At 45.0% G+C, this 16,656-nt stretch overlaps 1 protein-coding gene across 1 annotated transcript in view; it reads left to right on the top strand.

The window, feature by feature from the left end:
- The first annotated feature begins 3,880 nt into the window (after positions 1-3,880).
- tsen54 (TSEN54 tRNA splicing endonuclease subunit) overlaps positions 3,881-16,656 on the top strand; it is a 29,267-nt gene continuing 16,491 nt past the window's right edge. Inside the window, 8 exon segments of the mRNA XM_052033346.1 lie at positions 3,881-4,059; positions 6,454-6,618; positions 7,487-7,550; positions 9,976-10,059; positions 11,548-11,602; positions 11,605-11,645; positions 14,274-14,326; positions 14,905-15,012. Of these exon segments, the coding sequence (XP_051889306.1) occupies positions 4,001-4,059; positions 6,454-6,618; positions 7,487-7,550; positions 9,976-10,059; positions 11,548-11,602; positions 11,605-11,645; positions 14,274-14,326; positions 14,905-15,012 (629 nt within the window). The 5' untranslated portion in view covers positions 3,881-4,000.

The following is a 16,656-nucleotide window of genomic DNA, read 5'->3' as shown; positions in this document are numbered from 1 at the left end:
CTGTGAAAACGGACATGTCTTGACAATTTATTGCAATTTATTGCTTAGTGCCAAAGGTTTAGATGGGACGGAATTTGTTAAGTGTGTCCAGGAGGGATTCCTGACGCAGTATGTTGACAGGCCGACTAGAGGGAATGCCATGTTAGATCTAGTTTTAGGAAATGAACCGGGACAGGTGAAGGATCTATTGGTGGGTGAGCATTTGGGGGACAGTGACCATTGCTCCATAACCTTTAAAATTGTCATGGACAGGGACAGGTGCAGAGAGGACAAGAGGTTTTTCAATTGGGGAAGGGCTAACTACGAGGCTATAAGGAGAGAACTTGGGAGTGTAAATTGGGATGTCCTTTTTGAAGGAAAATGTACCATGGAGATGTGGTCGATGTTCAGGGATCTTATGCAGGATGTTAGGGATAAATATGTCCCGGTGAGGCAGAGAAGGAATGGCAGGGTGAAGGAACCGTGGGTGACAAGAGAGGTGGAACGACTTGTTAGGGAGAAGAAGGTAGCATATGTGAGGTATAAGCAGCAAGGTTCAGACAGGGCCCGTGAGGAATATAGGGTAGCAAGGAAGGAACTTAAGAAAGGGCTGGGGAGAGCTAGAAGGGGACATGAAAAGGCTTTGGCTAGTAGGGTTAAGGAAAATCCCAAGGCCTTTTTCAAGTACGTGAAGGGTAGGAGGATGGCTAGGGTGAAGGTAGGTCCGATTAAGGACAAAGGTGGGAGAATTTGCCTGGAGGCGGCGGAAGTGGGAGAAGTTCTCAATGAGTACTTCTCTTCGGTATTCACCAGGGAGAGGGGTCTTGATGATGCGGAAGGGAGTGCTGGTAGGGGTAATGTTCTCGAGGTTGTTGATATCAAGAGGGAGGATGTGTTGAAGTTGTTAAATAATATTAAGACAGATAAATCTCCGGGGCCTGACGGGATTTTCCCCAGGTTGCTTCGAGAGGCTAGGGAGGAGATTGCTGAACCGCTGGTAAGGATCTTTGAGTCCTCGTTGTCTACAGGGGTGGTGCCGGAGGATTGGACGGTTGCGAATGTTGTCCCCTCGTTCGAAAAAGGTAATAGGGATAGGCCAGGGAATTATAGACCGGTGAGTCTCACGTCTGTGGTGGGTAAGCTATTAGAAAGGATTCTAAGGGATAGGATTTATGAACACCTTGAGAATCATGGACTGATTAGGGACAGCCAGCATGGCTTTGTGAAGGGAAGATCTTGCCTCGCAAGCCTGATAGAGTTCTTTGAGGAGGTGACCAGGAAGATTGATGAGGGCAGTGCGGTGGATGTGGTTTACATGGATTTTAGTAAGGCGTTTGATAAGGTTCCTCATGGTGGGCTTCTTCAGAAGGTCAGAGGCCAAGGGATCCAAGGAAACTTGGCTGTGTGGATTAGGAATTGGCTTGCATGTAGAAAGCAGAGGGTTGTGGTGGAAGGAGTGCCCTCGGATTGGAAGGTAGTGACTAGTGGTGTCCCACAGGGATCGGTTCTGGGACCTCTACTTTTTGTGATATTTATAGATGACTTAGATGAGGGGGTGGAGGGCTGGGTTAGTAAGTTTGCAGACGACACTAAGATAGGCGGTGTTGTGGATAGTGTGGAGGGCTGTCGGAGCTTACAGAGGGATATTGATAGGATGCAGAGCTGGGCTGACAAGTGGCAGATGGCGTTCAATCCGGAGAAGTGTGAGGTGGTACACTTTGGAAGGACAAACTCCAGGGCAGAGTACTGGGTGAATGGCAAGGTACTTGGCAGTGTGGAGGAGCAGAGGGATCTGGGGGTTCATATTCACAGTTCATTGAAAGTTGCCTCACAGGTGGAAAGAGCAGTTAAGAAGGCCAATGGGATGTTGGCTTTCATAAGTCGCGGGATTGAGTTTAAGAGCCGCGAGGTGATGATGCAGCTTTACAAAGCTCTAGTTAGGCCACACTTAGAGTACTGTGTTCAGTTCTGGTCGCCTCATTATAGGAAGGATGTGGAGGCATTGGAGAGGGTGCAGAGGAGATTTACCAGGATGCTGCCTGGATTGGAGAGTATTGAATATGAGGAGAGGCTTAAAGTGCTAGGGCTTTATTCACTGGAAAGGAGGAGGATGAGAGGAGACATGATAGAGGTATATAAAATATTGAGAGGAATAGATAGAGTAGACAGTCAGCGCCTCCTTCCCAGGGCACCAATGCTCAAGACGAGAGGTCATGGCTTTAAGGTTATGGGTGGGAGGTTCAGGGGAGATGTCAGAGGGAGGTTTTTCACCCAGAGAGTGGTTGGTGCATGGAATGCACTGCCTGGGGTGGTGGTGGAGGCAGATACATTGAACAGGTTCAAGAGCTTGTTGGATAGGCATATGGAGGAATGTGAGATAGAGGGATATGCGGGAGGAAGGGGTTAGGTAGTGTGAGGGTGGTCTGATGGACGGCACAACATGGTGGGCCGAAGGGCCTGTTTTGTGCTGTATGGTTCTATATCCTAAACTAAAAATTGAAAATGGTGGAAATGTTCATCAGGTCAGGCAGTATCTATGGAAAAAGAAACAGGCAATGTTTCAGATCAAAGACCCTTAATGTGGTTTTGATCTATCACAGACATTCCCTTTGCATTCTCCACCCTTTCCAGTCCACTGCAATTTAAAACAGTTGTTTTCTAACTTTGCCTAGTTCTGATGAAAGTTCATTAACCTGAAATGTTAACTGTGTTTCTTTCTTCAGAGCTGATGCCTGATTTGCTAAGTATTTTCAGCACTTTCTGTTTTTATTTCGGATGTCTAGCATCTGCAGTTTTTTATTTGCGTTTTGAAAACTTATTGTAGAGTCATCGATTAATGCTGCATGGAAACAGGCCCTTTAGTCCAATTGGTTCATGCAGACCAAGATACCCATCTAAGCTAATTTCATTTGCCTGCGTTTAGCCCATATCCTTCTAAACCCTTCCTATTCGTGTATCTGTCCAAGTGTTTCTTAAATGTTGTTATTGTACCTGTCTCCACCACTTGCTCTGGCAGCTCATTCCATATAGGTACCACACTCTGCGTGAAGAAGTTACCCCTTAGGTCCCTTTTTAAACTTTCCCCTCTCACCTTAAACCTATGCCCTCTAGTTTTTGATTCCCTTTCCCTGGGAAAAAGACTGTGTGCATTCACCCTTTCTATGCCCCTCATGATTTTATGCACCTCCAAAAAGTCACCCCTCAGTCTCTGAGCCTGCCCAAGCTCAGGCCCTCGAATCCTGGTAAATCTTCTTCACATTTTTTTGCAGCTTAATGATGGATTTTACCTTTGTGAATTGACAGGAGTTAATGCTACAGCAGATTTTGCAGTCTTCTTGAGCAGTTTTCCCACAGTCGATCTATTTAACCATTTGGAGACTAGGAGCATAATTCCACACATGAACTAATGCTCTGGGACACAGTGATCTTATAGGATGCTAGGATGAATGGAAATATGTTCAAAACAGGAGGCAATTGTGATCATGGAGTGCATGGAAGGAGTGCATTGATAGCTGGCAGGCAGCAAGGCAAAGCAAAAAGTCAGATGCACTTATGGTAGTATTACTGAGGAACTTTGTATTTTTTAAAATCCATTTAAAAGAGATGTGGGCATTGCTGAAGTGGACACAATTTGTTACCCAACCCTTGAGAAGATGATGGATGTAGGTCAGTCACAATCTCATGACTGATCTCACTGATGAAACAAGCTGAATGATGTCCTCCTAATATTTTCCTAATGGATGGGAACTCTGTCAGCACCAGGACACAAAGGGTGCTCCGAAGAACTGAGCACCCGGGCGCTAGGACCTGATGGGACTCTTGATCGGTGTAAGGCTGGGAACAGGCGGGGACATGGGAGATGCCGAGACCCAGCACAAACTACGGGCTGACCTATTGATAGGACGGGCGCTAGGGCCCGGAAGAAATATTGAGCGAGCAGGAGGAGCCAGCGGAAGATCTGGGCAGGAGGGTAATGAGGCGGGCGCTAGGACCCGGCGCGGTTCCGGATCGTGCTGCGTAAATGGAGGCGAGCGAGGAGCGGGTCGGGACCGTGGAGAGTCCGGCCGGCCGCACGTTGAGGTAAAGGCCGAGGCCAGGGGCTTGAGAGGGTAGCGGGTAGGGCCGCTGCCGCCGATCCAGCTGCGGCGCCGGGCCCGGGCTGCAAGGCCCGACCTGGCTCCTGTTAAAGGGGCACCCACCCCCCTCGCCTGGTGGGCTGTGGGCCCCACAGGGAGACGCGGCCGGCAGGGGCAGGGGGCTGGGTCTGAAGCCCGGGCAGCAGAAAGGGCGCCTTGTACTTGGTGGTGGAGGCTGCTGGAGCTGGCAGTGAGAGCCCTTGGTGAGGGGCATTGAGTGACCAAGGGGCTGGTACTGGGAAACTCACCAGATCAGTCATGTACACCAGGCTGCAGTGAAATTCCTTGCTGGCATGAAGCTCACAGGGTAAACAGTACACATGGTAATAATAAATACAGCGACCAGTGCAAAAAACAATGGAATGGTGCAAAGTATAGTAGTGCAAACTGAAGTAGTGCAAGAAGAAATGCTAAATGCAATGATGGAGACTTAAATTAAGGGTTCGAGAACGTGGCAGGGCGTGTGAGAGGTGATTGGTTCAGGAGTCTGATAGCAGTGGGGAAGAAGCTGTTCTTTGGAGTCTAGTCGTCTGTGCTTTCAAGCTCCTGTATCTTCCCTGAGAACTTTAAACCAACTTTCCATCAACTCCAACAACTTTCTTTCACTCCCCCCCCCCCCCCCCCCCCCCCCCAAACTCCCACACTGCCTGGCTTGTGTCTTGCCAGAGGACGGTGACTGGTGTTGGCACCGGAGCATCTGGTCGATAATGTTGCTCCTTGGTAGCCTGGCATGGCTCTGATGGTTTAACTGCTAAGTTGGGTGTTGTGCTAAACCCAGAGTGCTGCTTTGAAACTCCTCTGCTTGTCTATTCAGCACATGGTTGTGATGGTGCTCCTGTTGCCAGATCAGGATTTAGGATTAGTTTTCTGTCTCTTCTGCAGCTGTAAATGTTAAATGCAATATATTGTCTCTGCTCCTGTGTTGTCTCTGATTTAACATAGAACGTAGAAAAGTACAACACAGGAGCAGGCCCTTTGACCCACATTGTTGTGCTGAACTAATCAAGCTAATGACATCTCATGGCTTCTGCCTGCATATGGTCCATATCCCTTCGTATTCATGTGCCTATCTAAGAGTCTTTTAAATGTCGCTATTGTATCAGCCTCTACCACCACCCCTGGCAGTGCATTCCAGGCACCCACCACTCTCTGTAAACAAAAAAAACTCTGCCCTGCATGTCTCCATTGAACTTTCTGCCTCTCACCTTAAATGTGTTAGACATTTTGACCCTGGGGGGGGGGGGGGGGGGGGAGAAAGATACTGGCTGTCTACTCTATCTATGCCTATATGGAAGGAACGTGATGTCTCTCCGCACTCTCCCTCTCTCACAAACCTTACACTGAAAAATAGTGCACAAAATCATAATTAGTTTTGAACCACTTTGGAATATCTTAACATAAATGTGCCCATATAAATCTGTGCTTTACTTTTGCTCCTTCATGTAGTAGTGTGTGTACTTTGTCATCTAAAAGAGAGTAAGAAAAGTGGCACAAACTGTAGAGTTGTTGTCCAGCGACCTGGGTTCAACCCTGCTGTCTGTTTGCTTGTGTTCCTCTTGTGACCAATGCGGGTTACCTCCCATATCTCCAAGGTGTGCGGGTTGGTAGGTTAATTAGCCACTGTAAATTGTATGTAGTGTGTAGGTGAGCGGCAGAATCTTGTGGGAAGTGGTGGTGGGAAGAAGTTGAATGGGAATATGGGGCGAATAACATGAGATTAGTGTAGCAATGGTGTAAATGTGTGCTTAATGGTTGGCATGGACTTGGTGGGCTGAAGGGCCTCTTTCCTTGTTGTGTCTTTATAATTCTAATAGAGTCAATGAGTTATACAGCACAGAAACAGGCTCTTCGGTCCAACTCGTCCATGCCGAACAAGTTGTATAACTAAGCTGGTCCCATTTGCTTGTGTTTGGCCCATATCTCTCTCAACCTTTCCTATCCATGTACCTGTCCAAATGTCTTTTAAATGTTGTAATTGTACCCACCTCTACCACTTCCTCTGGCAGTTCGTTCCACCTACCCACCACCTGTGTGGATTAACTTGCCCCCTCAGGTTGCCTTTAAATCTTTCCCCTCTCAGTTTAAACCTATGACCTCTAGTTTTGGATTCCCCTACCCTGGGGAAAAGACTATGACCATTCACCTTGTCTATGCCTCTCATTATTCTATAAACCTCTATGAGGTCACTCCTCAGCCTCTGACGCTCCAGGGGTAAAGGTCTGTGATCAGAGAACAATTGAAACACCTGCAGATGTACAGACAGCACCAAGAGAACCAAATAGGCACAAAAATAAGTGAATGCTCAGGTATGCACTTTATTTTTCCGTTCCTCCTGAAGCTCTGAAGAGTTGTTTTTAGCACGATCCCGGGATCACAAGATTCCCCAGCGGACTCATGGACAGAAGGACTTCATCCCGGATAACTCTGAAGAGCAAGCAGAGAAGCTGCGGGTTGTGTCGAGAGGAACAGTGCAGCTCCTGTCCGAAGAGCGAGTGGTGCGACTGTAAGTCCTGCTGTTTGTTATTCAGAAATACCAGGGCTTGGTTTTCACAGGAGGATGTGCACATCTTTCAGTAATCAATGATCACACTTGGCTGATCTATCCTACACAGTGCAGAAAGAAGAGGAGAACAGGTCAGTTGGAGAAGCTTCTCTTAAATCGGAACTTGGTGCTTTTGGCCTGTGTTGATGTGGAGAGGGTGACTGTTCAGCCTAGTGTAGTTGACTCATTGTGTCCTACTTCTGTGAGAGCTCACTAGTATGGGTTAAGATTCTATTCATAATATCTTTGTGCATATTCTAGTTAGAGTATAAGTTAGTTGCAGATTAAAGTTGTCCCTCTAGGCTATCCCATCAAATGGTTCACCCATCAAGTGCCTTTAAGAGTCCTGAAGAAGGGTCCTTACCTGAAAAGTTGACCACCTGCTTTTCTCCATGGATGCTGCCTGGCCTGCTGAGTTCCTCCAGCATCATCACGTTTCTCGCCTTAAAGAGCAAGGTATAGCGTCGATAACTACTGAATTGCATTGTCCTGTCAAACTCTCCCAGGGCAGAAATAGCCTGGGTTAGATGCCAAATACATTTCCCACATTATGCTGGTTGTTCCAAATGAACATGCTGATTTTGCACAGTTTTAGTTGCATGTTCTGATAGGGAGGCTCTCTGTGCACTTGGAACCAATTAATAATCCTGGAGACAGTCGAGAGCTCAGTCTCGTCTGATATGTAGACTATGGGGTTTTGTAAATAAATTGTGGTTAATAATGGTCTCTCTGTTCTTCATTTTGAATTGAGCTAGCAGATTCTTGCAGGTTGTATTACTTTGCTTTGTGGAAAGCAGCTGCATAAAATTATTCTCTTCATTTTGTGTAGAGGGAGCCTGGTAGAAGCACAATGGAAACCCCAGGACGGCATCGTAGAACTGAAGTCCAACGCAGTGAGTTTAGCTAAAGCAGAATGCTCTTATCTAAGGGGAGTGCCAGAAGGGTGCAGTGACGGGACCCCGACTGTAAAGGTGGTGCTCGGGTGCTTGCCCAGGCTGTGGTTTGGGGTTGGCCACCATACACCTGATTCAGACCTGCGCTGCAACAGGAGTATGGGAACGCTGGAGACTGGAAGGTTGGTGTGGGTATGGATCAATAGACTGCCAATTGGGCACTGGGTACAGGTTGCTGGCATTATTGGGATGCCATCATTCAGGAGACATTGGGGACTAGAACTTTAAACAAGTGAGATCACGAGGTTAGGTGTGGTCCCAGCAAATCGGGTTGAGGGGATAATTTCAAAGCCAGAGACTGGAAATGATTTGTGGGGTCGGGGGAAGTTGGTGCAGTGCCAGCTGAGTGCTGCCCCAAGTTGGAGGCAATAGTGGCTTGCCTGGTGAGTCCTAATCCAGCTCTGTGCAGGAAAGGCCAAGAAATGCCAAAATTCAGCCCCAGTAGCAGACTCTCACATTTTAGAAGGCATTTGATGAGGTGCTGCAGCAAAGATTATTGCTGAAAATAAAAAGCACCTGGTGTTGGAGGTAATGTATTGGCGTGGATAGAAGGCTTTGTGACCAACAGGCAGTGGAGAGCAGACATAAGTAGGTCTTTCTCTGGCTGGCACAATGTAACAAGTGGTAGGCCACAGGGATCAGTATTGAGGCCTCGGTTTTTCGCTATTTATATAAATGACTTGGATGAAGGTGTGGTTGTTAAATTTGCTGATGACACAAAGTAAGTTATAAAGAGGACATGAATTTACAAAAGGATGTTGATAAGTTAAGTAAATAGGCAAAGATCTGGCAAGTAGTGTATAATGCTAACATTTGGATAAGTACATGGATAGGAAAGATTCAGAGGGATATGCGCCAAATGCGGGCAACTGGGACGAGCTTGGTGGGCACCTTGGTCGGCATGGATGAGTTGGGCCGAAGGGCCTGTTTCTGTGCTGTATTACTCTGATTCTAATGTCTGAAATGTGAAATTGTACATTTGGCAGGAAATAAAAAATGTATTATCTAAAAGTGAGAGACTGCAGAACTCTGAGACACAGAAGGATCTGAGGGTCCTACTGCCTGATTCACAAGAAGCAGGGCACTTTGTGGAGAATTTTAGTGAAATGCAACTTTCAAGCAAATGAGTAAGAAAGCCAACAATGTTATTGTTTATTGTTAGAGGAGTTGAATACAAAAGCAAGGAGGTTGTACTTCAGTTATGTAGGGCATTGATGAGACCACATCTGGAGTACAGTGTACAGTCTTGGTCTCTTTATTAAGGAAGGTTGTTTATGCATTGGAAGTAGTTCAGAGAAGATTTACTGGACTTGTAGCTGGAACAGCTGGATTGCCTTGTCGGGAAAGTTTGGACAGGCTGGTTTGTGTCTGCTGTAGTTTTAGAGGACTGAAGAGACATACGTGGATAGGGAGAGGTTTTTCCTCTTTTCAAACTAGGGATCATTGCTTTAAAATTCAGTGTTTCCCTTTGAGACTGGTGAGGTGAAATTCTTTCTCTCAGAGCATTTGAATTTTCAGAGTACTCCTCAGAGAGCAGTGGACGCAGAATCTTTGAATATTTTAAGCCAAAAGTAGATAGATTCTTGATAAGCAAGGGAGCAAAAAGGTTACTGTGGGTTGACAGGAATGCGGAGTTAAGGCGACGATCAGTTCGGCTACAATCAGGCTTAAGAGATCAAGTGGCTTGCTCTTAGTTCATGTGTTCATAATATGGGAGGCAAATTTGTCAGGCCTCACCATGGCTGACCTAATAATCTGTGCATTGAGTCTATAACCTCCTCAGTCTATCAACTGTGATTTGGCTGGAAAGTGGCATTTTACCGTACCTTCCTATAAACACCGTACCTTCCTATAAACTTCCCACCTTGCTGAATTGCACCAGAGCCAGTGGGTAGCATGCTTTTGAGTTTGTCCCATCCCAGAGATGTGGAAAGGTAGACTATGCTCACACTTTAGTGGCCAGGTTTTTGAAGGAAAGTTAAGCCGAGGTCCCATCAGCCATCTTGGTTGACATAAAAAATTCCATGAGTCTAATTAAAAAAAGAACAGGGAATTTTTCCTTGTGTCCTGATCAGTATTTTCCTCTCAACCAACTTCACCAAACAGATTATCTGGACTTCACTTCATTCCTGTTTGTAGGACCTTTTCCTACATTAATTGTTTGCTGACTTTATTTCTTGAAGTGAATGAAGTTTTGTAAAGAGTTTTGGGGTGTCCTGAGGATATCAAATACACCAACCTTTCTTCATGTTTGGGAACTGAAGTTTATTTCATTGATTATATCATTACTATTTAGAATAACTCTCATTTCTCTGCTGGGTTTCTCCCTCTTCACCCCTCCACCTTCTTCCTTAATTCTGCACAGGGGAAATTCTGGCACACCATGGGACATGTGGAACAAGGGAAACAACTGCTATATCCTGAGGAAGCACTGTACCTTCTTGAGTGTGTAAGTATAGGCAACTCTAAGGTGCACCATGTTCGACATATGTGCTGTACTAGAAAATATCAAGTTCACACTTAAAGCTATTTATGCACTTGTACTGCAGAAAGTTAGCTAGTTATTGTTCTTTGTCAGATTTAGAAAGTTGCCAAGTTTGATTTCCAGTTGTTTGATTGATTTGGGGGCATGGTGGTGGTATTTGGGGGCGAGGTAGACTGAATGATGAAGGTATATCCTTGCTTGATCTTTTCTGTTATCTTGCTGAAAAAGACGAAGGTGGTCTGTTTTCATTGAGTAACAGGTAGGCTTGGATGCAAAGCTCAATGAGATGGAATATCACACTGTGCAACCTTTTTGTGAAAAGTGTCATTTTGTACGAGTAATGGGAGGGCTCTGAAGTTTCCCAGCGACAGATTGTTTTTCTGGGTTCCTTTCTTCAGCATATTTTTGGTTCCTCTAACTGCCCTACTTGGCTGTTAATGTGTAGAGGAACAGTTCTGTTTTCTGGAAGCAAGATTCCAGGGTGAAGTAAATATAGTCTGTTCTCTTCACCCCACTCCTTATTGTAGCCATGGGCTGGTTAACTGACTGACTAGTAATTGCTTGGTCTTCGTTCATAGCTTCCTAACTTCCTTGATCACTTGTATCTTTCTTGGTGAAGCTTTGACCTCTAGGTCCGTGCATATATGTATAACGATCAGGTTGTCTTTGGTTTAACCAGAACACAGAAGATGCGAGCCTTGCGAAGGAAAGTTTCCACTTGTGCCAATGTGAACGTGATTTAAGTTTTGTGCAGGTGGGATGTGTAGAAAATACAATGGTTTGAATTGTTATTTTCACAAAGCCCGTTTGTCTGTAATTAACTGAGCCAGGAATTGAAGGCTGGAGAGCCTGATGTCCATCTTCATCTGGTTGGGTCTCTGCATTTGACAACACTTCGAGGCTATGTTTGAGAAATTCCAAGCTTTAAACAATGTGAAACTCAAATGGAGTTTCTATTTATGGAGTACGCACTCTCTGTTTACATGCATCTTACTTACCCTAGGGGAGAATGTAGAGGAGAGAAAAGGATTGGGGTCCATGTACTTGTGTGTGTAAACAGCATGATTAAGCTCTGTGCATCACTGATATTCTCCTTGCCAGAAGCACGGTGTGGGAAGTGTCCCTTCTCCAGTTCTCACCAAATGCCAGGCTGTAAGGTGAATCACTAAACAGGGCCAAGAATGCCCAATACATGTCTCCCTGTGCAAAAGAGTTAGTGTTCCAAACCAGACAAATGCAGCGCTAAATGTTACTAGAGTGTTTTGTTGGGCTTAAATTTGTACCTTACTCTGTGTTATGGCCTGAGACCAGCAGACTATTATGAATAAGAATGTTGTCTCATCCTATACTTTTCCTGAAGAGATGCAAGAGTACTTGTTTCTTATAGTTAGGTGTTGTCAATAAGGGCCTCTTGCTCGGATAATACTTAACATGCAGTTTCTCTGCCTTCAGGGGTCCATACATCTATATTACAGAGATCTGCCACTGTCCATTCAAGAATCGTATGAAGTTTACTGTCTTCGAGAACTATTCCATTGCAACATTACCAGGTACTGGAAGTGACGTGAATTCTAGCATTAACTCTGGGGCATGAGCATATCTGATTCCAAGGTGCACTGTGCTGCCAGTCACGTCAATCACAGTGCATAGCTCAAACCATCTGCCGCACCAGATGAATTTTCTCCTGCTTTACTCCTTGATACTTTGAAAACAGAGAAAAGTGTCGTAAAGTGTTATGTGGAATGTTGTGAGAGTCACAGAGTTTATGTGATCAACATTTATGACATTATTACTGGCATAATAATTGACGATGCTCTAAAAGATACGCTCTAGGTCATTGTGTGGAGTTGACAACACCGAAGCCATGGGCACAGAACTCCCGTTCACACATTCCTTTGTATGCTGGCAGGGCACCTAAGAAAATGTGTGGTCAGACTGGAGTGTGTGGTGAAAGAGGCCAGCAAATAGGGATTTAGTTCAGGTCTGCAAATCTGGTACGAGAGGTGGTGGCTGACCAGAGATAAGTAAACCTTGTATTGGCAGATGGCAGCTTTGGGTGGGAGCTCTGGGATTGGGACATTTGAGGGGTATCTGAGGTCTGGGCTGATCAGGGGTGAGATCAAGGTCGGAGGAATTGGAATTGGTACTTAACTGAGTGGGTCACAGCTTAGAGGAGCATTTGTTTAATGTTTAATGGTCCCCAGACGTGGATGCACAAGGGTATTCGCGATTGGAAGTGCCCAGTTAAAATTCTGGGGAGAGTGACAGAATTGTTCACCATTGTGGTCTTCTCTGGAAAATGTCTTCTTTATGACTTTTTTTTCAGATGCATACTGCTGGGAAAAAAACCTACATCTTAATTTCTAGGCCATGATCTGTTCCTGGCTTGCTCTACCATACTTATCCCATTATGACTGGATATTAAGGCAGAAGTTCCTCTGGTGACAGAGTACCATGCAGCACTTTTGCTCACTTTGGAGGTCCCACAGTTATTGTAACAGTCCTTAACTAATCAACCACAATGCACAGTGGTCGTCACCAGCACCCACCAGCAATGTACATGACCTTCAGCTTTGAACTCAACTGTGGTCAGCCACCTTAATTTGAGGATGTTAGAGAATTGTTATATAGTTGAATCTTCTATGATAAGGCAGACTGATCGCTGTTTCTTTCTTGGTGGGGGGAGGCTCTTGGTGTAGCTTGCTGGGTGTTGGGAAAATGTAGTGGGTGCTGAGCCCAATTTCCCACTGTTCATGTGATGGTCATTATTTATGAGGCTGCCTGAAGCTATTTGAGGGGTAAATTTTTCACACAGATGGTGGTGAGTAGATGGAACAAGCTGTCAGAGGAAGTGGTTAGAGGTGGGTACAATTACAGCATTTAAAAGGCACTTGGATAGGAAAGGTTTAAAGGGATGTGGGGCAAACACAGGCAAATGGGACTAGCTCAGGAAGTCACCTTGTTTGGCATGGGCCAGTTGGGTTGAAGGGCCTGGTTACATGCTGTATAACTCTGTGACCACAGATATTATTGCTGAGTATGATTGTGTCCTTGTTTGCAACAGTTACTGATCGTGTTCAGGGAGTGGGGGAAGCTGGCTTTTTATTTTTGGCCTCTCCCTTGTCTAAGGGCAATGAAGCTGTTTGCGACCCCAGCACAGAATGGGGATCAAAAGAGGCGTGTCTAAACAGGGCAGCTTAATGGGTAGAAGTGCACACCATTCAATGAGTGCAGTAACTTGTTTGTAAAACACTGGAGGACAAAGGGGTAATAACAGAAAATACTGGAAACGCTTAGCATGTCAGGCAGTGTCCGAGGGTAGAGAGACAGGATGAAGAATTTCGTCAGAACTGGGTAGCAAAGGAAATCCAGGTGCCTGGGTTGAGCAAGTCAAACATTTAACCTGTGTTAACCAGTCTTTCTCCCAAGCAACCCATCCATTGCCCTTGGACTTGCTGTATCTATATCTCCCAATGCATTGGGAGGTTTTTTATTAATATGGAGATGCAGATGTAGATTTAATACCTCTCTGGCAGAAATGACTCTAATTAAAACACTATTATTAATGAATTAAAGTTCTTGAGGGCAGCAGTGATTAGAGTTGATGCCTCGTAGCTCAAATGACCCTGGTTGTAGACTGACCTCTGGTGCTGTTTGTGTGGAGTTTGCATGTTCTCCTTGTGGTTATGTGGGTTTCCTTCTGGTGCTCTGGTCTGCCCCACACCACCACCCCCCGCCCCCCCCCCCCCCCCCCCCCCCCCACCCCCCACATCTCAGAATCTCAAAGATGTGCGGGTTGATAGGTTAATTGGTCACTGTAAATTGTCCCTAGTGTGGATGAATCGGGCAGTTGATTGGGAATGTCAGAAGAGCAAAATGGGATGTGTAAATGGGTGTTTGATAGTTGGGGTTAACCTGATGGGCTGAATGGCCTGTTTCCATGCTAATTAGCTCTGACTCTATGCTTTGGAAACATTGCACACAACTTGATTAAAAATATAGGGACCTAAATGTTAACATTTAATATAATCGAAAATTCCTTTTTTTTAGTCCTTATATATTTAGACACTACACTGTTGTGGTGCTGCTATTCATTGTTTCTGACGTTTAATCCACTCTACATTGGGTGAAGGTAGTGTTGTACAATATTCTTTGAACTTTGTTCTTTGTTTCTAAAGGTTTACAGCCATTTGAAAAGACTGGGTTATATTGTGATGCGGTTTGATCCCAGGTAAAAGTTTCTCTCAGTCATTATTCTGCTTTTCATGTGCTACAATAAGGTACACAGAATAGTACAGCACAGGAACAGGCCCTTCGGCCCACGATGTTGTGCCAAACTAATTAAACACCTAACTAAACTAATCCTTCTGCCTACACAATGTCCATATCCCTCCATTCTCTGCACATTCATGTGCCTATCTAAGAGGCTCTTAAACACCTCTATTGTATTTCCCTTGCTACACCCCTGGCAGCGCCTTCCAGGCCCCCACCACTCTTTGTGTAAACAAAAACTTGCCCTGCACATGTAAAAGTTATCCATGTTAGTGCACAAAACAGAAAGGTAGACCATTCTTTAATCACTGACTAATGAGATGTTAAATCCTTTATCTGGCTCCATCTTCGACTCAGTGTTCTCATGATGTCCTGGACTAACAACAGAAACAGATGATTTACTTGTCATCATGTTACTTTAAGTGTGTACTGCTTTTTCTAAACTACAGTTGGTACAGTTCAAGAATAATGCATTGACTGGAAAGTGCCTTGAGTTTGTGCAAAGGTCCTTATAAATACAAGTTCTCTTTTTTTTAGGACAATTTGCAGTTCTTATGAGCGAAAACTACACTTGGATCCTTCTTGCAGTGACACAGACAAACATCATCGGAAGAGGAAGCGAAGCTGTAGCCAACACGATGCAAGGTTAACATTGGGACAGGGAGTGGGACGAACTAACTTTGCTTCTCAGAATGAAATATTTGTTACAATGGGTCACTGGTTCAAGTTAGTTTAACGAGGGCCATAATCACCATCAGTTGGATTATCATTACACACTTCTTTAGTTGCATTTTGTGGACTGGGTGATGTGGAAGGTTTGTCCTAGTTTAGGAAGTCACAGCCACAGTATGTTTGCAAATCAAAGCTAGCTGCTATGTCCATTTTATCCCCATCTTCAAGAATAAACCTGTCCCTGGAACGTGGTAAGCAACATCATTAGGAACTGGAGTAGATGTACGAGTATAACTAGCCTTGATCCAGTTCTGTGTTAAATCTGTCTGTTTATCTTCTCTGGATGGTCTCGTCTTGTTTGGAGAAGCTTCAGCATGGTTTCCAGTCACCAAACTGCTTCAGTGACTAAATAGATCATTCTGGGGATTTCCCCTCAGCTGGTAACTGGATTTGTGCTTGTCAGCCTTCCAACTGGGTGGTGATGTTTACTGTGGGTCAACAGATGGGACAACTTACTCCAGTGAGTCACTTTGCCCTGGAGCCTGATCAGTTAAAGCACACAGGCACACAATAGATTTTCTTAACCGTTTAGGACAATTGGAGGAACTGACCTCCAGACCCTTGGGCTAGGGAAAGGAAGCCTGGCATTACAAGAGACTGCAGACGCTGGAATCTGGAGAGAGAAAACAAACTGCTGGAGGAACCCAGTGGGTTGAGCAGCATCTGTAGGGGGGATAGAAATCGCCAACGTTTCGGGTTGAGACCCCGATGTAGGGTCTCGGCTCGAAATGATGACAGTTCCTGTCCTCCACAGGTGCTGTACGATCCACTGAGTTCCTCCAGCAAACTGTTTTCTGCTTGGGAGAGGAGAACTGGCTGTGGATTCTCCTGTCCTGTTTGATGACTACCCTGTTACTTCTGCCTGCCTTCACACCTCATTGCTATCTGATTGCTGGAATATATGTGCCCAGGTATAGCTAGCTTCGTGACATGTTAGCCTGCCAACATTGTCATGGGTACTCACTAAATATTAGCATCCGGATGAGTATCCCAAGTGGATAACAGCGATGGAGCAGAGAAACTAATCCCAAATCTTTCTCTTGTGTCAGCTTGCTTTTTGAAGCTTTAATGCTGAGACTTTTGGCAGTGAGCACTCTAGCAGGAGTTATTGTGTGTCTGCAAGTTCTTCAAACTATATAACTTGGAAAATAGCCTTAGTGGGAAAAAAATACTCTCCCCACTAATTTGCCATCTGCAAAAAAAACATTTTAGAGCCTTGCATCCTTGTGTGTTTTGTACCGATGCAGTCAAACATACTTCACCCATGCATAACGTTGAGCCAACATTGGCTGTAGGCCAGTCCTCTTTAAGTGAAGAAAATTGGTATTAGGTTTGGAAATGGTCTTTCAAAAAGAATCAGATGAACCCATTTGTCTGACATCCTGCTGCTGTTTGATATATAGTGACTTCAGAAATTCCAGTGATTATTTAGACATTCCCCAAAATTGTCACTAAAAGACCCTCTTTCCATTGATCAAAACTTTTCTTGCATTTATCTTAATTTTGGATGTTTTTAAATGCAAAGCAGAATGTTTTCTTCCCATCATTTGCATGTTC

Source organism: Pristis pectinata, chromosome 18, assembly GCF_009764475.1.
Source record: "Pristis pectinata isolate sPriPec2 chromosome 18, sPriPec2.1.pri, whole genome shotgun sequence".
Taxonomy (NCBI): Eukaryota; Metazoa; Chordata; class Chondrichthyes; order Rhinopristiformes; family Pristidae; genus Pristis; species Pristis pectinata.
Note: the sequence above shows the minus strand (reverse complement) of the source record. Positions and strands in the feature narration are given on the sequence as shown.